The sequence below is a fragment of the Aethalodelphis obliquidens genome, unplaced genomic scaffold, assembly GCF_003676395.1.
Source record: "Aethalodelphis obliquidens isolate GAN/ISIS:26980383/991018 unplaced genomic scaffold, ASM367639v1 scaffold117, whole genome shotgun sequence".
NCBI classification, from domain to species: domain Eukaryota; kingdom Metazoa; phylum Chordata; class Mammalia; order Artiodactyla; family Delphinidae; genus Aethalodelphis; species Aethalodelphis obliquidens.
The window spans coordinates 1,971,696-1,998,420 of NW_020838061.1; the positions used below are offsets into that span (position 1 = coordinate 1,971,696).

General features: G+C 38.0%; 1 protein-coding gene across 1 annotated transcript; it reads right to left on the reverse strand.

The window, feature by feature from the left end:
* Window positions 1–813: 813 nt before the first annotated feature.
* Window positions 814–26,725, reverse strand: SATL1 (spermidine/spermine N1-acetyl transferase like 1). Its single transcript, XM_027097882.1, has 3 exons — window positions 26,557–26,725; window positions 3,120–3,200; window positions 814–2,721 (listed from the first exon to the last, which is right to left on the reverse strand). Exons 1-3 carry the CDS (start codon window positions 26,723–26,725, stop codon window positions 2,585–2,587), a joined length of 387 nt encoding a protein of 128 aa, XP_026953683.1. The 3' UTR covers window positions 814–2,584.

Consider the following 26,725-nt stretch of genomic DNA (forward strand, 5'->3'; position numbering starts at 1 on the left):
CATCTCACACCGGTCAGAATGGCCATCATCAAAAAATCTAGAAACAAATGCTGGAGAGGGTGTGCAGAAAAGGGAACCCTCTTGCACTGTTGGTAGGAATGTAAATTGATAGAGCCACTATGGAGAACAGTATGAACGTTCCTTAAGAAACTAAAACTGGAACTACCATATGACCCAGCAATCCCACTACTGGGCATATACCCTGAGAAAACCATAATTCAAAAAGTCATGTACCAAATTGTTCATTGCAGCTCTATTTACAATAGCCAGGACATGGAAGCAACCTAAGTGTCCATCAACAGATGAATGGATAAAGAAGATGTGGCACATATATACAACGGAATATTACTCAGCCATAAAACGAAACGAAATTGAGTTATTTGTAGTGAGGTGGATGGACCTAGAGTCTGTCATACAGAGTGAAGTAAGGCAGGGAGAGAAAAACAAATACCATATGCTAACACATATATATGGAATCTAAGAAAAAGAAAAGTCATGAAGAACCTAGGGGCAAGATGGGAATAAAGACACAGACCTACTAGAGAATGGACTTGAGGATGTGGGGAGGGGGAAGGGTAAGCTGTGAGAGAGTGGCATGGACATATATACACTACCAAACATAAAATAGGTAGCTAGTGGGAAGCAGCCCCATAGCACAGGGAGATCAGCTCAGTGCTTTGTGACCACCTAGAGGGGTGGGACAGGGAGGGTGGGAGGGAGGGAGATGCAAGAGGGAAGAGATATGGGAACATATGTATATGTATAACTGATTCACTTTGTTATAAAGCAGAAACTAACACACCATTGTAAAGCAGTTATACTCCAATAAAGATGGTAAAAAATAAAAAGTGCTGCCAGTTAATGATAATACTTACCCTGATTTCAGGTCTGTTAGTGTGTAAAAATATAAGCATTTGAAATATAATAAGATATGGAGGATAAAAAATATCCTAAAGCCAAGTGTAAGTTATTTTTGAATTATCTGCTATTTTGGATCATCAGCTCTGCTACTAGCCATTAGTATATTAGTTTGGATAATGGAAAGTTGACTGGTAAAATCTCTTTCAGAGTAAAAGATCTGCTGAAACGAGTTTGTTCACTTGTTGTATTGTACAACACTCAAAATCAAACTGCTGTTGGACTCAGGTGACATTTAAATATTGGAGCCTGTATTGGGACAATTTGTGATGAGTCATCTTTAACTCTTCCCCTGCCATGTCCATTAGTTCTTCTCTGTTAAACCTGAACAGATGCCTGCCCTCCTCAGAGGAAAGGTCTAAAGCCCCTCGACAAGTATAGTAGTCAGTAGAAGCCTGGTTCCAAATGACAACCAGAAACTTCATGCAGTTACACTGGCTTCTGATGGCTATCTGTTTAAAAACAAATGGATATTACTGTTACTTGAAAGTATAATCTTCATTAGTACATTTATTTTATTAAAGGTCTGTATGCAAGGCACTGTGTGTGTGTAAAATACTCCCAAAAATAATACAATAGTTATCTCTTGGACTTCTCTAAATCTGTAAAAAGAAAAAAATTCCCATCAAGTTTTAAAATACTTTCTTTAGAAGTCCAAAACACATTTGCAAAGTCTACTCATTGGTTTTATATAAATCTACTTCACTATTTTTTTCTTTATTCTATAGAAAAAGTTTACCTAAAATTCTCATGTGTATTTCCAAAATATAAAAGAATCTTTTTATACTGTTCTCATATTCATACTGTAGACCTATTTTATGGGTAAAATTGCCTTCTAATCTCCCTTTTGCTTACTTCTGCTTTGTAGCACAGAGGTATATAATGTGGTTGTGTGTTATATAGAACACAACTCTTAATTAAACATAACTCAATTAAGACCTGTATGAATATCTGATTTGAAGATCCAGTGTAATTAGAATTAAAAAATTAAACATATTTTGAGATTATGTTCAGATGTTAAGATAAATTGTCTAATTTATGCCATGTTAAGTAATAACATTTGATGAAGAAAAGGATAGCATATAGAATAAGAATACTAACTGTAATATATACCTGACCTAGCCTCTTCAGCATTTCAGCTCCAATACCTAGACCTTTTAAATAGATAATGCAAAATGAAAAAAACATAAGTTGAAAAACTCCATTTAAAAAGTTATTTGCTTTACTTTAAACCCTGTATCTGGTTGTTACATACTAGTAATAGCTTGTGTTGAAATTCAACTCATGAATGTTTTTCATATCTCTTTTTCCTAATTGGCATGTGGTTCCAAAGGTAATGGAAAAGATTTTGGATTTACTTTAAAGATCAGTGAAGAGGAAATGTGTCCCTATCACTATCATCTTATCACAGAATATATTTCTTATTCATTTTAGACAAACCAACACAAAATGTAAAAGCACGTTTTAAACATGAAAGTATAGCTTTCATAACTTGGCTTATTCAAGCCTTGATGGGAACTAATAAATCTTTTTCTAATCTGTGATTGAGTCTTCACCATAAGCAAGGATAACTAGGATAGTGATCAGGCTCATGAAATAGAAATAAGTTACATAAACTAACTTAAACACATTTATACTAACTCTCCTTAAATTAAAATATACCTTTTTAAAGTATAAGTAATACTATAAGTGTTACTTGACCTCGGTAAGCTTGTATGACATAAAAGTCCTCTAGGTAAAGTAACTTGCCAATCCAGGGGTCATATGTAAAGTAGTACATGGCAAATCCAACAGTCACTTTGCCTAGGAAGAGGAAAGAGAGGGTATAAAGAGGTTAATACTTTGAATCTTGTAATGTTCTTTCCTCCAAAATAACTATTAAAGTAATAAAAGCTTGCTGGACAAAATTTCAAGCAATACAGAAATGTATAAGGTAGAAGGTTTAAGTCCTTTATAATACAACCTTTAAGAGATAACCCATCTTTTAACAGTGTGGAGTATATTCTTCCTAAAATCTTTTTTCTATGCATTTACAAACATAAGTACATACCATACATTTTCTCTTAAAAACAAGACTCAGTTTATGTACTTTTGCTCTTCTCCTCTGCTTAATAGTAATTATATGCTATCAAACTGTACTTTGTTTTCAGGATAGAGAAAATATACTCTAGATTAAATTGAAAAAGGAAGGTTTATTTTACCTAATGGTTTTTGATGATTGTGTACTTCTGCAATCAAGCAGTAGAAAAGGGGATGATCCCCAAAGCCACCCCTGAGTACATCTGAAATATCAATTCACATAAAATATGTTAGAAAATTCACAGTAGAGAAAAGGAAGATGGTGGAGTTGGCAGCACCAGAATTCCTTTCTTCACCTATACAACAACTGTACTGGCATAAACTGCCTGAAGTGAATATTTTGGAACAGTAGAGTTTATTTGAATACTTACAACTTCCAGAGGACAGCTTGGCTGGTAAACTGCAGTTAATTTTGGCAAAATTCAGCCATCAGCCCAGTGGTGGCTTCCAAGCACACACCCCCCAACTCCATCATGTCCTACCTCATCTCACGGCAGGCAGTTGTAGGGACTGCTGAGACTCCTGAATTGCTGGAGTGGATTGCTACTCTCAATGCTGAGGTGAGGACTTAGAGGTTGGCCGCTATTTTTCTAACCTCCACCAACTAAAGCAGCTTCTAGGAGATTTAAAGGAGCCACACCAGTTTTGTTAGACATTCAAAAACAGCCATGTATACAGGAGAATCTAGAAAGCCACCATGCATGATCAGGGAAAGATACAGACTTAGAAAAGACCTTAAAATACCTTAAAACATTTAACTCAGATTGATCTCTGACACAGGCACCCTATAACAATAAAAAAAACAGCCAACCCTGGGGAAGCAAGAGAATTTGATTTCAAGAGTTGACACATTATAAGATTAAAATGTCCAGTTTTCAACAACAAAAAATCACAGTGCATACAAAGAAACTGGAAAGTATAGCCCATTCAAAGGAACCAAGTAAATTAACAGAAAACATACCTGAGGAACCCCAGATGTCAGACTTACTAAACAAAGACTTTAAAACAACTGTCTTAAAGGTGCTAAAAGAGCTAAAGGGTGACATGCACAAAGACAAGAAAAAGACGTATAAACAAAATAGGAATATCAATAAATAGAAATTATTAAAAAAAGAATCCCCATCAAAAAACTCTGAAGCTGAAAAGTATAATAAATGAGAAGTGCACTCTAGGGGTTCAAAATCAGAATTTCTAAGCAAGCAGAAGAAAGAATGAGTTAACTTGAAGATAGGACAACTGAAATTATCAAGTCTGAGGAACAAAAAAGATGAAGAAAAGCAAAGAGCCTAAGGTATCTGTGGAACACCATCAGATGGACCAAGATACAAATTATGGGACTCTCAGAAGAAGAGAGAGAAAGGAAAAAATATTTGAATAACAACTGAAAACTTCCCAGATTTGATGCAATACATCAATCTACAAATCCGAGTTCAATAAACTCCAAGTGTTATAAACCCAAAAAGTCAACACCAAGACACGTAATCAAACTGTTGAAAGACAAAGAGAAAATCTTGAAAGCAGCAAGGCAGAAGTAACTTGTCACATACAATGGATCTTCAATGGGATTATCATCTGCTTTCTCATCAGAAACCTTGGAAGCCAGAAGGCAGTGGATTGATATACTCAAAGTACTGGGGACAGGGAAGGAGGGGAGAAGTGCAGAAACTTGTCAACCAAGAATTCTATATCCACCAAAACTGTCCTTCAAAAATGAAGGAGAGGGGGCTTCCCTGGTGGCGCAGTGGTTGAGAGTCCGCCTGTTGATGCAGGGGACATGGGTTCATGCCCCGGTCCGGGAGGATACCACATGCCACAGAGCAGCTGGGCCCATGAGTCATGGCCACTGAGCCTGCGCGTCCGGAGCCTGTGCTCCACAACAGGAGAGGCCACAATAGTGAGAGGCCCACATACTGCAAAAAGAAAAAAAAAAAAAAAGGAGAAATTAAGATATCCCCAGACTCATCCCCCCCTAAACAAAGAACCTGAGGAAGTTTGTTATCTCTAGACCTGCCCTGCATAAAATGCTAAAAGGAGTCCTTCAGGTTGAAATGGAAGGAAAATAGGTAGTAACTCAAAGCCATATGAAGAAATAAAGATAAAGGTAGTGGTGCCTAGTTAAAGGTAAATACATGGGCAATTATAAAGAACTAGTGTTATTTTAAATTTGTTTGTAGTTCTTTTTATTTTCTACATGATTTAAAAGACAAGTGCATAAAATTAGTCATTAGTGTGTGTTCTTGGGCACACAATGTATAAAGATGTAATCTGTGACATCAATAACATAAAAGGGGAATTGACATATACAGGAGAAGAGTTTTTGTATGCTATTGAAATCAAGCTAGTATAAATTCAAATTTTATTGTTATAACTTTAAGATGTTAAATGTAATCCCCACAATAACAACAAAGAAAATGTCTATAGAATATATACATAAGGAAATGAGAAGGGAATCAAAACATTTTACTATAAAAATCAACTAAATACAAACGAAGGTAGAAATGTTGGAAGTGAAGGACAAAAAACTATATAGAAAACAAATAGGAAAATGTCAGAAGTCCCTCCGTATCAGTAATTACTTTAAATGTAAATGGATTAAATGCTCTAATCAAAAGAGAGATTAGCAGAATGAACTTCTAAAAATGATCCAACTATATGCTGTCTGTAAGACACTTACTTTAGATTAAAAAAAAAAAACACAAGAAGGTTGATAGTGAAATGATGGAAAAAGACATTTCATGAAAATAGTAATCAAAAGAAAGCTGGGATGGCTGTACTAATATAAGACAAAATAGACTTTAAGTAAAAAACTCTTACTGAAGAGAAGGATATTATATAGTGATAGAAGGTTCAGTTTACCAAGAAGATATAACATTTATAAACATATATGCACCAAACATCAGAGCTCCAAAATATATGAAGCAAATATTGACAGAATTGAAGACAGAAAGAGCTCTAAAATAATATTCGAAAACTTCATTACATCAATTTCAATAATGTACTTAAAAAACAGACCAATGATAAATATGTTAATAGATTATTTGAACAAAACTATAGATCAATTGGACCTAACAGAAATATACTGTGCATCCCACCCAACAACATAATACACAATTTTTCTTGAACTTTCTCTAGGATATGTCATATGTTAGGCCAAAAAGCAAGTCTTAATACATTTTGAAAGATTGAAACCATACAAAGTACCTTCTCCAGTCACAATGGATTGAAACTAGAAACTGATAGAAGGAAACTAGGAAATTCACAAATATGTGGAAATTAAACAATGCACTCAAACAACTTTGGCTCAAAGTAGAAATAACAAGAGGAATTAGAAAACAGAGATAAATGAGAATGAAAGCAATATAAAAAACTTATGGGATTCAGTGAAATAAGTGCTCAGAAGGGAACTTATAGTTGTAAATTCCAACATTAAAAAAGGAAGGGAGGGAGGGAGGGAAAGAAAGAAAGAAAGGAAAGAAGGAAGGAAGGAAGGAAGTAGAAGGGAGGGAGGGAGGAAAGGAAGGAAGGAAAGGAAAGGAAAGGAAGAAATAAAGGAAAGAAAAAGGAAGGAAAGAAAGAAAGAAAGAAAGAAAGAAAGAAAGGGAAGGAAGGGAGGGAGGGAGGAAGAAAGATCTCAAGTCGTGACCTAATCTTACACATTAGAAACTAGAAAAAGGAGTAAACTAAGCTCAAATCTAGCAGAAAAAAAGGCAAATAAATATTTCTTATCAATACAGATGCAAAAATACTCAACAAAATAGCAAATTGAACTCAACAGCATATTAAAAGGATCATTCACTATGACCGTGTGATTGATCCTAGGAACGAAAGGATGGTTCAACATAAGGAAATCAATCAAAGGGGGAAAAAAACACAAGACCATCTCAACTGGTGTAGAAAAGGCAATTAACAAAATCCAACACCCTTTTATGATGAAAGCCCTTAGAAAACTAGGAATAGAGGGAAATTCCTAACATGATAATGGGTACCTATTTTTTTAAAAAGTTAACTTTAATGGTGAGTGACTGAAAGCATTCCCCCTAAGATTAGGAACAAGGCAAGGATGGCCACTCTCACCACTGCTATTCAACATTGTACTGGAAGTTAGACAATTAGACAAGAAAAAGAAATAAGAGCCATCCAAATTAGAAAGGAAGAGGTAAAATTATCTCTATTTGCAGATGACATGATCCTACTGATTGACAATCCCAAAGAATCCAAAAGAAAGCTACTAACACTAATAAATTAATTCATTAAAGTTGCAGGCTACAAGATCAACCAAAAAAAATCAGTTTTATTTCTATACACCAGCAAAGAACAAACCAAAAAGTAAATTTAAAAAGCAATTCCATTTACAATCGCCTCTAAAATAATTAAATACCTAGGAACGAATCTATGCAAGGAGGTGAAATACTTGCATACTAAAAACTATAAAACACTGCTGAAAGAAGTTAAAGACCTAAATAAATTAAAAGATATCCCGTGTTCATAGATAAGACTTAACATTGTTAAGATGTCAATAGTACCCAAAGTGATCTAAAGATTCAATGTCGTCCCTATCAAAATTCTAACATCCTTTTTTACAGGAGTGGTAAAGCTGATCCTCAAATTCATTTAGAATTCCAAGTGTATAATTTTATACAGACTTTTCTTGACCTACGATAGGGTTACATCCTGATAAACCCATCATAAGGTGAAAATGTCATAAAAGTCGAAAATGCATTTAATACACCTAACCTATCAAACATCATAGCTTAGCCTGACCTACCTTAAACCTGCTCAGAGCACTTGCATTAGCCTAGAGTTGGGCAAAATCATCTAACACAAATCCTATTTTATAATAAAGTGTCAAATATCTCATGTAATTTATTGAATACTAAGTGAAAATAGAATGGTTGTATGGGTACAGAATGGTTGTAAGTGTATCAGTTATTTACCCTCATGATCACATGGCTGACTAGGAGCTGTGGCTCACTGCTGCTGCCCAGCATCATAAGAGAGTATCCTATTGCATATAGCTAGCCCAGGAAAAAGACAAAATTCAAAATTTGAGGTACAGTTTCTACTGAATGCGTATTGCTTTATAAAGTTGAAAAATTGTTCAACGTCATACCGTAAGTAAGTCAGGGACTGTCTGTACACTTTAATCATCTCTTCTCTCAGTGTTCACATTTCCTGCCTAAAATGTTGCAATTCATCATAAAACACTAGCATTGGCTATTAATATTGCTGGCTCTCAAAATGTAGTAAATATCTTGAAAATAGTTTTAAGTCATTTTGCTTTTATCCATTTCATCCTATCAAGCTACTACTAACATTGGGCATTAAATTATATTGTCTTTGACCAACTACACTTCTCATTTTACATTTCCAAAATTAGTTGAAATTTATTGACACTGTAAAGATGTAAAAGCTCTTAACTATCAATTTCATACTTTAAAAATGAGGAAAATATAAAATAGTGGTGCACTGACAAAGCTATTAAACAATAGCTTTTTATACAAACTTTTGCCCTGTATATCTAAATACTATTAATGACAACTTCTTTGTGTACCAAGGACAACAGTGTCCACCTATTTAGGTACAAGTAGTGCTTTGTGCATACATTATGCCATGCTTCTTTTTCTAGCTCTGAAAATACCATAAAACATCTTACCCTTTGCTGTTAACTTCATTGCATCTAGCATGTTTTCACAGGCAGCCAATTCCTGTCAAAGTAGAGAAAACATTCAGTTTATGGTTTAGTAACAAATTTTTTAAATTACTTTTCAAATTACTTTTTTAAATTTTTTGGCTGTACTGAGCACCTTGTGAGATCTTAGTTCCCTGACCAGGGATTGATACTGGGCCACAGCAGTGAAAGTGCCAAGTCCTAACCAGTGGACCGCCAGAGAATTCCTAGTAACAAATTCTAAAGATGATAAGCATGAAGATTTTATTGAGTATTTATTAACGTACAACGTCCTGGGTAGTATTAAAAGTGAGTCAGACTTAACTCCAGTCATCTAGAAACTTAAAATCCAAAACAGCATATGCAACAAGACAATATATAGAGAGAAGATTAACTATGTCGATACATCATTCCTGTGAAGGTCAACTGTCTAGGTAACTAGCCTTGGATACAATCAGAAATCAGGAAGTAAAGCCAAAAGTTTTTCTGAGCATTCAAGGTAGATATCACAAAGTCTATGAATTATAAAGCTCATAGACTTTACGGAGAAGTCTGTTGTGATTGCTTGTGAGGTGTTCTTCCCAATTTAACTTTAGACTTTGTTTATTTGTCTTTTTAAAATAATTCTATACATTCAAGTCAATTCCTCATAGTTTGGATCTCAAGCTTGGAAGGGAAATCCCCACTTTTGGATTATAAAAATAGTCACTTTTGTTCCCTTCTTAATTTTTTTTTTTTATTTTTTCCAGTTTTATTAAGATATAACTGACATATAACATTGTATTAGTCCAAGGTGGGCAATATAATGATTTGATGTATGTATATGTTGTGAAATGATTACCACGATAAGGTTAGTTAACATCAATAATCTCACATAGTTACAATTTATTTCTTGTGATGAGAACTTTTAAGATGTACTCTCTTAATAACTTTTAGATATACACTATGGTTTTGTTAACTATAGTCACCATACTGTACATGACATCCCCAGAGCTTATTTATCTTATACCTGGAAACCTTTAACTTTTAACTAACATCACCCATTGCCCCCACCCCTACCTCCCCCCTCTAACAACCACCAATCTGGTTTTTTTTTACATCTTTATTGGAGTATAATTACTTTACAATGGTGAGTTAGTTTCTGCTTTATAACAAAGTGAATCAGTTATACATATACATATGTTCCCATATCTCTTCCCTCTTGCGTCTCCCTCCCTCCCACCCTCCCTATCCCACCCCTCTAGGTGGTCACAAAACACCGAGCTGATCTCCCGGTGCTATGCGACTGCTTCCCACTAGCTATCTATTTTAGGTTTGGTAGTGTATATATGTCCATGCCACTCTCTCGCTTTCTCACAGCTTACCCTTCCCCCTCCCCATATCCTCAAGTCCATTCTCTAGTAGGTCTGTGTCTTTATTCCTGTCTTACCCCTAGGTTCTTCATATATTTTTTTCTTAAATTCCATATATATGTGTTAGCATACGGTATTTCTCTTTCACTTTCTGACTTACTTCACTCTGTATGACAGACTCTAAGTCTATCCACCTCATTAAAAATAGCTCAATTTCGTTTATTTTTATGGCTGAGTAATATTCCATTTTATATATGTGCCACATCTTCTTTATCCATTCATCCTATGATGGACACTTAGGTTGTTTCCATATCCAGGCTATTGTAAATAGAGCTCCAATGAACATTTTGGTACATGACTCCTTTTGAATTATGGTTTTCTTAGGGTATATGCCCAGTAGTCAGATTGCTGGGCCATATGGTAGTTGTATTTGTAGTTTTCTAAGGAACCTCTATACTGTTCTCCATAGTGGCTGAACCAATTCACATTCTGGCCAGCAGTGAAAGAGTGTTCCCTTTTCTCCACACCCTCTCCAGCATTTATTATTTCTAGATTTTTTGATGATGGCCATTCTGACTGGTGTGAGATGATATCACATTGTAGTTTTTTTGTTGTTTTTTTATAAAGAAGACGTTGGGGGTAGGAGTTTATTAATTTTTGCTGTGTTGGGTCTTCGTTTCTGTGCGAGCGCTTTCTCTAGTTGTGGCAAGTGGGGGCCACTCTTCATCGCGGTGCGCGGGCCTCTCACTATCATGGATGGCCTCTATTGTTGCGGAGCACAGGCTCCAGATGCGCAGGCTCAGTACTTGTGGCTCATGGGCCCAGTTACTCCATGGCATGTGAGATCCTCCCGGACCAGGGCTCGAACCCGTGTCCCCTGCATTAGCAGGCAGATTCTCAACCACTGCACCACCAGGGAAGTCCTACATTGTAGTTTTGATTTGCATTTCTCTAATGATTAACGATGTTGAGCATTCTTTCATGTGTTTGTTGGCAGTCTTTATATCTTATTTGGAGAAATGTCTATTTACGTCTTCTGCACATTTTTGGATTCGGTTGTTTGTTTTTTTGTTATTGAGCTGCATGAGTTGCTTATAAATTTTGGAGATTAATCCTTTGTCAGTTGCTTCATTTGCAAATATTTTCTCCCATTCTGAGGGTTGTCTTTTGGTCTTGTTTATAGTTTCCTATGCTGTGCAAAAGCTTTGAAGTTTCATTAGGTCCCATTTGTTTATTTTTGTTTTTATTTCCATTTCTCTAAGAGGTGGGTCAAAAAGGATCTTGCTGTGATTTATGTCATGGAGTGCTCTGCCTATGCTTTCCTCTAAGAGCTTGATAGTTTCTGGCCTTACATTTAGGTCTTTAATCCATTTTGAGCTTATTTTTGTGTATGGTGTTAGGGAGTGTTCTAATCTCATACTTTTACATGTACCTGTCCAGTTTTCCCAGTACCACTTATTGAAGAAGCTGTCCTTTCTGAACTGTACATTCCTGCCTCCTTTATCAAAGATAACGTGACCATATGTGCATGGGTTTACCTCTGGGCTTTCTATCCTGTTCCATTGATCTATCTTTCTGTGTTTGTGCCAGTACCGTACTGTCTTGATTACTGTAGCTTTGTAGTGTAGTATGAAGACAGGGATCCTGATTCCTCTAGCTCTGTTTTTCGTTGTAAACATTGCTTTGGCTATTCGGGGTCTTTTGTGTTTCCATACAAATTGTGAAATTTTTTGTGCTAATTCTGTGAAAAATGCCAGTGGTAGTTTCATAGGGATTGCATTGAATGTGTAGATTGCTTTGGGTAGTAGAGTCATTTTCACAATGTTGATTCTTCCAATCCAAGAACATGGTATATCTCTCCATCTGTTTGTATCATCTTTAATTTCTTTCATCAGTGTCTTACAATTTTCTGCATACAGGTCTTTTGTCTCCTTAGGTAGGTTTATTCCTAGATATTTTATTCTTTTTGTTGCAATGGTTAGTGGGAGTGTTTTCTTGATTTCACTTTCAGATTTTTCAGCATTAGTGTATAGGAATGCCAGAGATTTCTTTGCATTAATTTTGTATCCTACTACTTTACCAAATTCATTGAATAGCTCTAGTAGTTTTCTGGTAGCATGTTTAGGATTCTCTATGTATAGTATCATGACCTCTGCAAAGAGTGACAGCTTTACTTCTTCTTTTCCGATTTGGATTCCTTTTATTTCCTTTTCTTCTCTGATTGCTGTGGCTAAAACTTCCAAAACTATGTTGAGGAAGAGTGGTGAGAGTGGGCAACCTTGTCTTGTTCCTGATCTTACTGGAAATGCTTTTAGTATTTCACCATTGAGGGCGATATTGGCTGTGGGTTTGTCATATATGGCCTTTATTATGTTGAGGAAAGTTCCCTCTATGCCTACTTTCTGCAGGGTTTTTATCATAAATGGGTGTTGAATTTTTCAAAAGCTTTCTCTGCATCCATTGAAATGATCATACGGTTTTTCTCCTTCAATTTGTTAATATGGTGTATCACGTTGATTGATTTGCGTATATTGAAGAATCCTTGCATTCCTGGAATAAACCCCACTTGATCATGGTGAATGATCCTTTTAATGTGCTGTTGGATTCTGTTTGCTAGTATTTTGTTGAGGATTTTTGCATCTCTGTTCATCAGTGATATTGACCTGTAGTTTTCTTTCTTTGTGACATCTTTGTCTGGTTTTGGTATCAGGGTGATGGTGGCCACGTAGAATGAGCTTGGGAGTGTTCCTCCCTCTGCTGTATTTTGGAAGAGTTTGAGAAGGATAGGTTTTAGCTCTTCTCTAAATGTGTGATAGAATTCGCCTGTGAAGCCATCTGGTCCTGGGCTTTTGTTTGTTGGAAGATTTTTAATCACAGTTTCAGTTTCAGTGCTTGTGATTGGTCTGTTCATATTTTCTATTTCTTCCTGATCCAGTCTTTACAGGTTGTGCATTTCTAAACATTTGTCCATTTCTTCCAGGTTGTCCATTTTATTGGCGTAGAGGTGCTTGTAGTAATCTCTCATGATCTTTTGTATGTCTGCAGTGTAAGTTGTTATTCTCCTTTTTCATTTCTAATTCTATTGATTTGAGTCTTCTCCCTTTTTTTCTTGATGAGTCTAGCTAATGGTTTATCACTTTTGTTTATCTTCTCAATGAACAAACTTTTAGTTTTATTGATCTTTGCTATCGTTTCCTTCATTTCTTTTTCATTTATTTCTGATCTTATCTTTATGATTTCTTTCCTTCTGCTAACTTTGGGATTTTTTGTTCTTCTTTCTCTAATTCCTTTAGGTGCAAGTTTAGGTTGTTTATTCGAGATGTTTTCTGTTTCTTAAGGTAAGATTATATTGCTATAAACTTCCCTCTTTGAACTGCTTTTGCTGCATCCCATAAGTTTTGGGTCGTCGTGACTCCACTGTCACTTGTTTCTAGGTATTTTTTATTTCCTCTTTGATTTCTTCAGTGATCACTTTGTTATTAAGTATTGTATTGTTTAGCCTCCATGTGTTTGTATTTTTTACAGATCTCTACCTTTAATTGATATCTTGTCTCATAGCTTTGTGGTCGGAAAAGATACTTGATACAATTTCAGGTTTTTTCAATTTTCATATCTTGATTTGTGACCCAAGATATGATCTGTCCTGCAGAATGTTCCATGAGCACTTGAGGAAAATGTGTATTCTGTTGTTTTGGGATGGAATGTCCTATAAATATCAATTAAGTCCATCTTGTTTAATGTATCATTTAAAAGCTTGTGTTTCCTTATTTATTTTCATTTTGCATGATCTGTCCATGGGTGAAAGTGGAGTGTTAAAGTCCCCTACTATGAATGAGTTACTGTCGATTTCTCCTTTTATGGCTGTTAGTATTTGCCTTTTGTATTGAGGTTTTCCTATGTTTGGTGCATAAATATTTACAATTGTTATACCTTCCTCTTGGTTTCATCCCTTGATCATTATTTAGTGTCCTTCTTTGTCTCTTCTACTATTCTTTATTGTAAAGTCTATTTTGTCTGATATGAAAATTGCTACTCCAGCTTTCTTTTGGTTTCCATTTGCATGGAATATCTTTTTCCATCCCCTCACTTTCAGTCTGTATGTGTCTCTAGGTTTGAAGTGGGTCTCTTGTAGACAGCATATATATGGGTCTTGTTTTTGTATCCTTTCAGCCAATCTGTGTCTTTTGGTGGGAGCATTTAGTCCATTTACATTTAAGGTAATTATCGATATGTATGTTCCTATACCCATTTTCTAAATTGTTTTGGGTTCGTTATTATAGGTCTTTTCCTTCTCTTGTGTTTCTTGTCTAGAGAAGTTCCTTTAGCATTTGTTGTAAAGCTGGTTTGGTGGTGCTGAACTCTCTCAGCTTTTGCTTATCTGTAAAGGTTTCAATTTCTCCATCAAATCTGAATGAGATCCTTGCTGGGTAGAGTAATTTTGGTTGCAGGTTTTTCTCCTTCATCCCTTTAAATATGTCCTGCCAGTCCCTTCTGGCTTGCAGAGTGTCTGCTGAAAGATCAGCTGTTAACCTTATGGGGATTCCCTTGTGTGTTTTTTGTTGTTTTTCCCTTGCTGCTTTTAATATGTTTTCTTTGTATTTAATTTGACAATTTGATTAATATGTGTCTTGGCGTATTTATCCTTGGATTTATCCTATATGGGACTCTCTGTGCTTCCTGGACTTGATTACCTATTTCCTTTCACATATTAGGGACGTTTTCATGTATAATACCTTCAAATATTTTCTCAGTCCCTTTCTTTTTCTCTTCTTCTTCTGGAACCCCTATAATTCGAATGTTGGTGAGTTTAATGTTGTCCCAGAAGTCTCTGAGGCAGTCCTCACTTCTTTTCATTCTTTTTTCTTTATTCTGCTCTGCAATAGTTATTTCCACTATTTTATCTTCCAGGGCACTTATCCATTCTTCTGCCTCAGTTATTCTGCTATTGATCCCATCTAGAGTATTTTCAGTTTCATTTATTGTGTTGTTGATCATTGCTTGTTTCATCTTTAGTTCTTCTAGATCCTTGTTAAATGTTTCTTGCATTTTGTCTAATCTATTTCCAAGATTTTGGATCATCTTTACTATCATTATTCTGAATTCTTTTCAGATAGACTGCCTATTTCCTTTTCATTTTTTAGGTCTGGTGCGTTTTTATCTTGCTCTTTCATCTGCTGTTTGTTTTTGTGTCTTCTCATTTTGCTTATCTTACTGTGTTTGGGATCTCCTTTTTGCAGGCTGCGGGTTTGTAGCTCCCGTTGCTTTTGATGTCTGTCCCCAGTGGCTAAAGTTGGTTCAGTGGGTTGTGTAGGTTTCCTGGTGGAGGGGACTAGTGCCTGTGTTCTGGTGGATGAGACTGGATCTTGTCTTTGTGGTGGGCAGGTCCATGTCTGGTGGTGTGTTTTGGGGTGTCTGTGGACTTATTATAATTTTAGGCAGCCTCTCTGCTAATGGGTGGAGTTGTGTTCCTGTCTTCCTAGTTGTTTGGCATAGGGTGTCCAGCACTGTATCTTGCTGGTCGTTGAGTGAAGCTGGGTGCTGGTGTTGAGATGGAGATCTCTGGGAAATTTTCGCCATTTGATATTATGTGGTGCTGGGTGGTCTCTTGTTGACCAGTGTCCTGAAGTTGACTCTCCCACCTCAGAGGCACAGCACTGACTCTTGGCTGGGACACCAAGAGCCTTTCATCCACATCACTCAGAATAAAAGGGAGAAAAAGTAGAAAGAAAAGAAAGAAAGAAAGAAGGAAAGAAAGTAGGGAGGGAAGATGAGAGAGAGGGAGGAAGGAAGGAAGGAAGAAGGGAGGGAAGGAGGGAAGAAAGGAAAGAAAGAAAGAAAGAAGGCAGGCAGGGAGGGAGGGAGGAAGGAAGGAAGGAAGGAAGGAAGGAAAGAAAGAAAGAAAGAACAAAAGAAATAAAGAAAGAAAGGAATAAGATAAAATAAAGTAAGATAAAATAAAATAAAGTTGTTAAAATAAAAAAAATAATTATTAAGAAAAAAATCAGATGGAGAGAACCCTAGGACAAATGGTGGAAGCAAATCTATACAGACAAAATCTCACACAGAAGCATACACATATACACTCACAAAAAGTGGAAAAAGGGGAAAAATCATAAATCTTGCTCTCAAAGTCCACCTCCTCAATTTGGAATGATTTGTTGTCTATTCATGTATTCCACACATGCAGGGTACATCAAGTTTATTGTGGAGCTTTACTCCGCTGCTTCTGAGGCTGCTGGGAGGGATTTCCCTTTCTCTTCTTTGTTCTCACAGCTCCCGAGGCTCAGCTTTGCCTTTGGCCCTGCCTCTGAGTGTAGGTCGCCGGAGGGCGTCTGTTCTTTGCTCAGATAGGACAGGGTTAAAGGAGCAGCTGCTTCGGGGACTCTGGCTCACTCAGGCTGGGGGGAGGGAGTGGTACAGAGTGTTGAGGGAGCCTGCGGTAGCAGAGGCCAGCATGACGTTGCACCAGCCTGAGGCACGCCGTGCGTTCTCCCGGGCAAGTTGTCCCTGGATCCTGGGACCCGGGCCGTGGCGGACTGCACAGGCTCCCTGGAAGGGGGGTGTGGATAGTGACCTGTGCTCGCACACAGGCTTCTTGGTGGTGGCAGCAGCAGCTTTAGTGTCTCATGCTCGTCTGTGGGGTCCGCGCTTTTAGCCGCTGCTCACGCGGGTCTCTTGAGCTCCTTTAAGCAGTGCTCTTAATCCCCTCTCCTCGCGCACCAGGAAACAAAGAGGGAAGAAAAAGTCTCTTGCCTCTTTGGCAGTTCCAGACCTTTCCCCGGACTCCCTCCCTGCTAGCTGTGGTGCACTAACCCCCTGCAGGCTGTGTTCACGTTGCCAACCGCAGTCCTCTCCCTGAACTCCGACCGAAGCCCAAGCCTCAGCTCCCAGCCCCTTCCGCCCCAGCAGGTGAGCAGACAAGCCTCTCAGGCTGGTGAGTGCCGGTCGGCACCGATCCTCTGTGCGGGAATCTCTCTGCTTTGTCCTCCACACCCCTGTTGCTGTGCTCTCCGCGGCTCCGAAGCTTCCCCCTCCACCACCCACAGTCTCCACTGGCAAAGGGGCTTCCTAGCGTGTGGAAACCTTTCCTCCTTCACGGCTCCCTCCCACTGGTGCAGGTCCCGTCCCTATCCTTTTGTCTCTGTTTATTCTTTTTTCTTTTGCCCTACCCAGGTACGTGGGGAATTTCTTGCCTTTTGGGAGGTCTGAGGTCTTCTGCCAGTGTTCAGTAAGTGTTCTGTAGGAGTTGTTCCACGTGTAGATGTATTTCTGGTGTATCTGTGGGGAGGAAGGTGATCTCCACGTCTTACTCTTCCACCATCTTCCTCTTCCTACACCAATCTGTTTTAAATTCCTTATATTAAATTGATTAATTTGGTTTTGTTTGTGTGTGTTTATGTAAGACGGTGGAATTTCACCTTTATCTTTTTCTCCCAGTTATCCCAACACTGTTTATTTAATAACGTATCTTTTATTAACTGTCTTGAAGTTTCCATTTTATCATGTACTACATTCTCATATATACTTAACAGAATTTCTGGACTCTCCATTCTGTTCCAATGATCTATCTCTGCATCTATGGTAATAGATTACCATAGTATTTTAATTACTTACAGTTTTATAATATCTGATAGGGATCTTCTCCCCTCATCACTCTTCTTTTTGATATTTTTCTAGAAACAGTCACATGTTTATTCTTCCACGTGAAAATTTGGGGATTTTGACTGGAATTGCATTAAATTTATAATGGAAAAAATGTATAAAATATATAAGGAAGACAGCAAGGGCCAGATTATGTACATCATTGCTAAGAAATTTGGATTTTATTCTCAGTACAACCAGAGCCCAATGGAATTTGAGCCTCTTGGCTGCTGTTTTGAGCACCTTCCCTAAGACGCTGTAAGCTCTTTGAGGGCCGGGACTATAATTTAATAATCTGATATCCTTTATAGTACTTAGCACATGGCCTTCCCCTAGTATGCACTCAGTGTTTGCATAAGGAACAAAAATCAGATATTAATAGTACGCAGTCCTTCGTATGGATCATCAATGGTCCAAAAACCACAGTTTGAGAACCACCATAATAAAAGGCATTAAATGGAAAGTCTGGTAAGCAAGAAGTTATAGCTGCCTAGACATAAAGTGACTAGATCCCCAAATAATGCTGTGGTATTATTTGATTAAGAATAAGATAAAACAGATTCATACAAAGGATGGTTGGAAGAATTTTAGTGGCAGGGCAGTAAGTAAAACCTGAAAAATACTCAGTTAAGGAATGAGTATTTATATATGTGACATATATGTGTGTGTGTGTGTGTGTGTGTGTGTGTGTGTGTGTGTGTAATATATATATGTATATGTATATATTACACATATATATGTAGATGGAAACAGTTTGTAGATGTACACATATATATGTAGATCGAAACAGTTTGTAGATGGCAAACTCTCGTAAATCCCTTGCAAAGCAAAGAGAGAATGCTTTGAAAACTTATCAGTGAACAGGAGTTAGGGTGAATGGACATGTACGTATCAGAGAATAACATCCCAAACCTAATTAATCATTATATTAATGTCTGTGATGCAGAGTAATTTAGCTTTTCTATTATTTTTCTACACTGAATAGTCATTAGAATTATTTCCAAGAAACATCTAGTGTATATTCAGGTACATGAGGCAAATTCAAAAGTAAATGTGGTTAGGAACTTCACAGATACAGGTTCACTGAAGTCGGAGAATCTAGTGATGTATTTTTCCCTTGGTGATAACAATGGGCACTGTTTGGAAAGATAAGGAAGGTAAGTTTTCTGGATAGAAAGATTCACTGTCATTCAATAATAAATTTATTAATTGCCAACTGGGCGTCAGATACTAAGCTAAGAAAAAAAAACCTTTAAAATTATTTTCTACCTGGAAAAATGTGCTTCTAGAATAATTAACATGTTGGGCATAGTATTTTGATTGATGACCTAGTCATGCGGATTAATGCCAGTTAGAGAAATGATGTGGGAACTTTTGGGGATAGAATAGAATGGAAGGCATGGGAAGATAGATAACCCAGTTCTTACAGATCTGTAACCAGGCCTAGCATCATTTCAGCAGATAGATTTCACTAGAAAACTTCTGGTATTTTATTTTGTCCATTAAAATACATGCTCTGATCAAAGGGAACAGAAACTTGGCCTAATTTAAATTATATACATATATATATATATATATATATATATATATATATATATATGGAAACAGTTCCATTACAAAACTCTTTTACAAGTTTTCCTTACCTATAACCTTTGCCTTGTTCCAGCCACAAATTTACTCTTTTTAAAAATCTAGGCTACTGCTTTTATATGGGCTTTTATATGGAATTGTTTAGGTTGTGTATTACATACATGATTGCCTTGAGTGCCACAGAACTTCAGCACAGTAGCTGAAGTATGGCTAATAGTTTGTCACCTTTACTGCACTGGGATGATTTCCAGGAAAATCATTAAAATGAATTTTAAATCAGAAACTTAACCCTGCTCCTTGGACTTCTGGGAGGCTATCTGTGGATGGGCTTCAGGAGTCAAAGAACAGTCTGAAATTATACGGAAAATTTGTTGTGGATAAATATTGTTTTCTGGGCAGTCAATCATTAGCTTCTACATGTAGGTGTGGTCTTCAAAGCAAGAGGCCCTACCCTAAAATCTTAGCCATTAATACCTGAAATTCTATCACTGACAGGTCATTCATTTGAGTTAAGCATTCCTTTTATCAAAGATCCTCTTTTAAAGTTAAAATTGAGGAGAAGTCAAGATGGCAGAATAGGAGGACATGAAATTCATTGTTCCTCACAAGTACATCAAGAATACATCTACAAATGGAACAGTTCTCATAGAGCACCTGCTGAACATTAGTGGAAGACTTTGGACACCTAAAAGGACAAAAAAAATCCCCTCAAAACTGGGTAGGATGAAAGAAAGAAGAAAAAAAGGAAAGAGGAATCAAAACAGGGACCAGCAGCCCTGGCGGGCAGCTGAAAGTGAGGGGAGGTCCCCACGCTCAGATAAACTCCCTCATGGTGGGGAAAGCAGCTGGGACAGAAAAGGACATTCAGGGGATCAAAGGAGAATGCAGTGGTTGGTCTGTGGAAGGCAGGACAAAGTAAGAACTGCACACATGGCCTACACAGCAGCTCTGCACATTCCAGCCTGAGTCGTAAGTCACCTGTTGCGTAAGGGGGCTCGGTGTTGGAAAGTGAGGTTTGGAGCATGGACCCAGGGAGGGGACAGCTGTTGGCTGTGAAAAGACAGCCTGAAGGGACAGGAGTAAGGAGCTCCACAGCCAGGAAAGTCTTCAGAAAAAGCCCGGGACACCATAGAAGCAAGGCATCATTGCTGAGTGGCATGCAAGGGGTGGAGCCACAATTACAACCCTTTTCCCCACCTGCTGGCTTCTTCAGCCTCCACAGCCACTGGGAGGGTCACCCATCTGAGCAGCCTTGCCCGCCCCTCAAGCCAAGGTCTCCTCCACCCGCGTAGGCTCTGGGGACCCGAGTGCCGCCCATCCCAAAGCCTCCTTGGGAATCAGCCCTGGTCACCCCTGCCTGAAATGGGAATCCACCAAAGCTGATGGGGGCTGAGTGCTAAAGCATGGGGTTAAGAAAGCAGATCCAGGGACAGGACCAATGTTGGCTGTGCATATATAACAAAGGGGATGGGGGTGAGGGGCTCCACAGGTGGAATGCCCCTAGAGGAAGCATGGTCTACCTTGGAAACAAGGCTCCATTGTTGAGTGGCATGCAAGGGGGCAGGGCAACCACTGCCTCCACATGCCAGCCCCTGCCTCAGCAGGCACTGGGAGGGACTCCCACAAGAGCGAGCACACCCCAGTCTGTTGCAACTGTCTATGCAGCTGCAGGCAATTCACACACACCCCAGTTGTGGCCACCATGCCCCTCCCTGGCCTAAGTGAGTAAGTGTGCCCCAATCAGCCACTGCTTTCACTCCCTCTCACTGGGGAAAGAAACAGACACCTGAGGGTGGTGCACACACAGAGGTGGGGCCAAAACCAAAGCTGAGCACCAAGGGTGGTGCAACTAAGGAAGAGGAATGGAAATCTCTCCATGCAGCTGCAAAAGCTAAGGAATAAATCCCAGAGATCAGCTTGGTAAACCCTGCATCTGTGGAGTATGTGAATGGACAAAAAGTGCTATCACAACTGAGTCTGTTCTACCTTTAGCAGCAGTGGGCTTTGGGGGAAAGTACACACAGGAGTTGGGCCAGCCCAGAGTCTGAGCTGCCCCCACAGTACCCACAGTGGGTCCAGAGACCTAAATAGAGGTATTGGAGGGCCTCCTGGGGAGGCAGGGTTTGGCTCTAGCTCACTGTGGGAGTAAGAACACTGACAGCAGACAGCCTAGGAAAATATCATTATTACTATTATTCTTTTTTTGTTTCTTTCATTTTGTTCAGTTGTGGTTGTTATTATTTATTATTTTTTATTATTTATTCTATAAAAAATTTTAAATAATTTTTTATTTTTCTTTTTTTTCTTTTCTTTTTTTGTTGTTTTGTGTTTATTTTTTATTTTTTTTTGTTCTTTATTTTTTTTGATCATTTTTTTGTATTTGTTTTGTGTTTGCTTTTTTTTTTTTTTTTTTGGCAGTACACGGCTTCTCACTGTTGTGGCCTCTCCCACTGTGGAGCACAGGCTCCGGACACACAAGCTCAGCAGCCATGGCTCACGGGCCCAGCTGCTCCGCGGCATGTGGGCTCTTCTCGGACCGGGGCATGAACCCATGTTCCCTGCATCAGCAGGCGGACTCTCAACCACTGCGCCACCAGGGAAGCGCCTGTGTTTGCTTTCTGATTTTGTTTTCTTTTTCATTTTTTGTTCTTGTTCATTTAGTCCTTATTGACTATTCTCATTTTTAAATTCTTTTGTATGCTTATTCTCTTGGTTTATTTTATTTTATTTTATTTTTTCAGTGTGTGTGTGTGTGTATAGTGTTGTTATTGCTGCTGTTTGTTTGCCATTGTTTTTGCTATTTGTCTTGGGTTTTGTTTGTCTGTTGGTTTTCTTTTCTTTTCTTTCCTTTTACTCTGGCCACACCGTGCAGCTTGTAGGCTCTTCGTTCCTTGGCCAGTGGTTGGGTCTGAGCCTCCAGAGTGGAGCACCAAGTCCAGGACACTGGACTGCCAGAGAATTCCTGGCCCCAGGGAATATTATTCAGCATGCACACTTCTGGAGGAGTCCATATTAACATCAAGACCCAACCCCACACAACTGCCTGCAGGCTCCAGCACAAGAAAACTCACACCAAACAACCAGCAAGACAGGAACACAGCCCTAGCCATCAGCAGGCAGGCTGCCTGAAGTCGTACTAAGCTCACAGACACTCCAAAACACACCACCTGACACGGCCCTGCCCTTCAGAGGGAAAAGACTCAGCTCCACCCACCAGAGTGCAGGTACCAGTCCCTCACACCAGGAAGCCTACACAAGCCCCTGGAGCAACCTCACTCACCAGAGGGCAGACAACAGAAGCAAGAGGAACTATGACCCTACAGCCTGCAGAAGGAGACCATAAACACAATAAGTTAGACAAAATGAAACAACAGAGAAATATGTTGCAGACAAAGGAGCAAGGTAAATCCCATAAGGCCAAATAAACAAAGAGGAAATGGGCAATCTACCTGAAAAAGAATTCAGAGTAATGACAGTAAAGACGTTCCAAGATCTCAGAAATAGAATGGAAGCATGGATCGAGAAGACAGAAGAAATGTTTAACAAGGACCTAGAAGAACTGAAGAACAAACAATGAGTGATGAACAACACAATAACTGAAATGAAAAATACACTAGAAGGAATCAACAGCAGAATAACTGAGGCAGAAGAACCACTAAGTAAGCTGGAAGATAGAATGGTGGAAATAACTGTTGAGGAGCAGAATAAAGAAAAAAGAATGAAAGGTAATGAGTACAGTCTAAGAGACCTGTGGGACAACATTAAACAACCAACGTTCGCATTATAGGGGTACCAGAGGGAGAAGAGAAAGAACCTGAGAAAGTACTTGAAGAGATAATAGCTGAAAACTTCCCTTACATGGGAAAGGAAACAGTCACCCAAGTCCAGGAAAGGCAGAGAGTCCCAGGCAAGATAAACCTAAGGAGGAACACACCGAGACACATAGTAATCAAATTGACAAAAATTAAAGATAAAGAAAAATATTGAAAGCAACAAGGGAATAGCAACAAATAATGTACAAAAGAACTCTAATACGGTCGTCAGGTGATTTCTCAGCAGAAACTCTGCAGGCCAGAAGGGAGTGACATGATATATTCAAATTGACGAAAGGAAAAAATCTAAAACCAAGAATACTTTACCCAGCAACACTCTCATTCAGATTTGAAGGAGAAACCAAAAGCTTTACAGACAAGCAAAAGCTAAGACAATTGATCACCACCAATCCAGCTTTACAACAAATGCTAAAGGAACTTCTCTAGGCAGGAAACACAAGAGAAGGAAAAGACCTACAAGAAAAAACCCATGACAATTAAGAAAATGGTAATAGGAACATACATATTGATAATTACCTTAAATGTAAATGGATTAAATACTCCAACCAAAAGACACAGACTAGCTGAATGGATCCAAAAAAATACCCATATATATGCTGTCTCCAAGAGACCCACTTCAGACCTAGGGACACACACAGACTGAAAGTGAGGGGATGGAAAAAGATACTCCAAGCAAATTGGAATGAAAAGAAAGCTGTAGTAGCAATACTCATATCAGACAAAATAGACTTTAAAATAAAGACTATTACAAGAGACAAGGAAGGACACTACATAATCATCAAGGGATCAACCCAAGAGGAAGATAATTGTAAATATTTATGCAACCAACACAGGAGCACCTCAATACATAAAGCAAATGGTAACAGCCATAAAATGGGAAATCTACAGTAACACAATAATAGTCGGAGACATTAACACCCCACTTACACCGATTAACAGATCATCCGGACAGAAAATAAAAAAGGAAACACAGGTTTTAAATGACACAATAGACCAAATAGACTTAATTGATATTTATAGGACATTCCACCTAAAAGTGGCAGAATACATGGTCTTCTCAAGTGCTCATGGAACATTCTCCAGGATAGATCACATCTTGGGTCAGCAATCAAACCTCTGTAAATTTAAGAAAATTGAAATTGTTTCAAGCATCTTTTCTGACCACAATGTTATGAGATTAGAAATCAATTACAGGAAAAACAAAAACTGTAAAAAATACAAATATATGGAGGCTAAACAATATGCTACTAAATAACCAAGAGATCACTGAAGAAATCAAAGAGGAAATCAAATCATACCCAGAAAAAAAATGACAAAAACACATGATGGCCCAAAACCTATGGGATGCAGCAAAAGCAGTTCTAAGAGGGAAGTTTATTGCAATACAATCCTACCACAAGAAACAAGAAAAAAGAAATATCTCAAATAAACAACTGAATATTACACCTAATGCAACTAGAGAAAGAACAACAACAACAACAAAAAAAAAACCCTCGAAGTTAGTAGAAGGAAAGAAATCATAAAGATTACAGTAGAAATAAATGAAACAGAAATGAAGAAAACAATAGCAAAGATCAATAAAACTAAAAGCTTGTTCTTTGAGAAGATAAACAAAATTGATAAACCTTTACCCAGACTCATCAAGAAAAAAAGGGAGAGGACTCAAATCAATGAAATTAGAAATGGAAAAGAAGAATTTACAATGGACACCACAGAAATACAAAGGATCATAAGAGACTACTACAAGCAACTATATGCCAATAAAATGGATAACCTGGAAGAAATGGACAAATTCTTAGAAAAGTACAACCTTCCAAGACTGAACCAGGAAGTAACAGAAAATATGATGAACAGACTAATCACAAGTACTGAAATTGAAATTATGATTAATTATCTTCCAGCAAACAAAAGTCCAGGACCAGACGGCTTCACAGGCAAATTTTATCAAACATTTAGAGAAGAGCTAATACTTATCCTTCTCAAACTCTTCCAAAATTTAGCAGAGGGAGGAACACTCCCAAACTCATTCTATGAGGCCACCATCACCCTGATACTAAAACCAGACAAAGATGTCACAAAGAAAGAAAATTAGAGGCCAATATCACTGATGAACATAGACACAATAATCCTCAACAAAATACTAGCAAACAGAATCCAACAACACATTAATGGGATCATACACCTTGAACAAGTGGGGTTTATCCCAGGGATGCAAGGATTCTTCAGTATATGCAAATTGATCAATGTGATATACCATATTAAAAAATTGAAGAATAAAAACCATATGATCATCTCAATAGATGCAGAAAAAGCTTTTGACAAAATTCAACACACATTTATGATAAAAAAAAACTCTCCAGAAAGTGGGCATAGATGGAACCTACCTCAACTTAATAAAGCCCATATACAGTAGACGGCAAACCCACAGCAAACATCATTCTCAATGGTGAAAAACTGAAAGCATTTCCTCTAAGATCAGGAACAGGACAAGGATGTCCACTCTCACCACTATTATTCAACACAGTTTAGGAAGTCCTAGCCATGGCAATCAGAGAAGAAAAAGAAATAAAATGAATCTAATTTGGAAAAGAAGAACAAAAATTGTCACTGTTTGCAGATGACATGATACTATACATAGAAAATTCTAAAGATGCTGCTAGAAAACTACTAGAGCTAATCAATGAATTCAGTAAAGTTACAGGATGCAAAATTAATATACAGAAATCTCTTGCATTCCTATACACAAACAATGAAAGATTGGAAAGAGAAATTAAGGAAACATTCCCATTTACCATTGCAACAAAAAGAATAAAATACCTAGGGCTACCTAAGGAGGCAAAAGACCTGTACTCAGAAAATTATGATACTGATGAACGAAATCAAAGATAACACAAACAGATGGAGAGATATACCATGTTCTTGGATTGGAAGAATCAATTTTGTGAAAATGATTATGAAAATGATTATACTACCCAAAGCAATCTACAGATTCAATGCAATCCCTATCAAATTACCAATGGCATTCTTCACAGAACTAGAACAAAACATTTTAAAATTTGTATGGAAACACAAAAGACCCTGAATAGCCAAAGCAATTTTGAGAAAGAAAAACAGAGTTGGAGGAATCAGGCTTCCTGACTTCAGACTATACTACAAAGCGACAGGAATCAAGACAGTATGGTACTGGCACTAAAACAGAAATATAGATCAATGGAACAGGACAGAAAGCCCAGAGATAAACCCACGTACCTATGGTCACCTAATCTATGACAAAGAAGGCAAAAATATACAATGGAGGAAAGACAGCCTCTTCTATAAGTGGTGCTGCGAAAATTGAATAGGTACATGTAAAAGAATGAAATTAGAACACTCCCTAACATCATACATAAAAATAAACTCAAAATGGATTAAAGGCCAGACACTATAAAACTCATAGAGGAAAACATAGGCAGTCTCGAGCCTCCGCAGGTCTTACTTAGAAAGAATTCATGCTTGGTTGCCTCATGCTTGATTGTCTCCTGCCTGTTTGGCTCATGGCTCTTTGTCTTGTGCCTGATTGGCTCGGGCCTGGTTGACTTGTGCTGGATTGGCTCGGGCATGGTTTCCTCATGCCTGGCTGACTCATGATTGATTGGCTTGGGCAT

Excerpts from the sequence above, each read along its gene's own strand:
- SATL1 (XM_027097882.1), bottom strand. The coding sequence starts at position 26,725 with ATGCCCAAGCCAATCAATCATGAGTCAGCCAGGCATGAGGAAACCATG. Across the intron at positions 3,201-26,556 it reads CAAGCATGAATTCTTTCTAA|ATGTACTCAGGGGTGGCTTT; the intron begins GTAAGACCTGCG and ends TTGATATTTCAG. Across the intron at positions 2,722-3,119 it reads CAATCATCAAAAACCATTAG|GCAAAGTGACTGTTGGATTT; the intron begins GTAAAATAAACC and ends TCCTCTTCCTAG.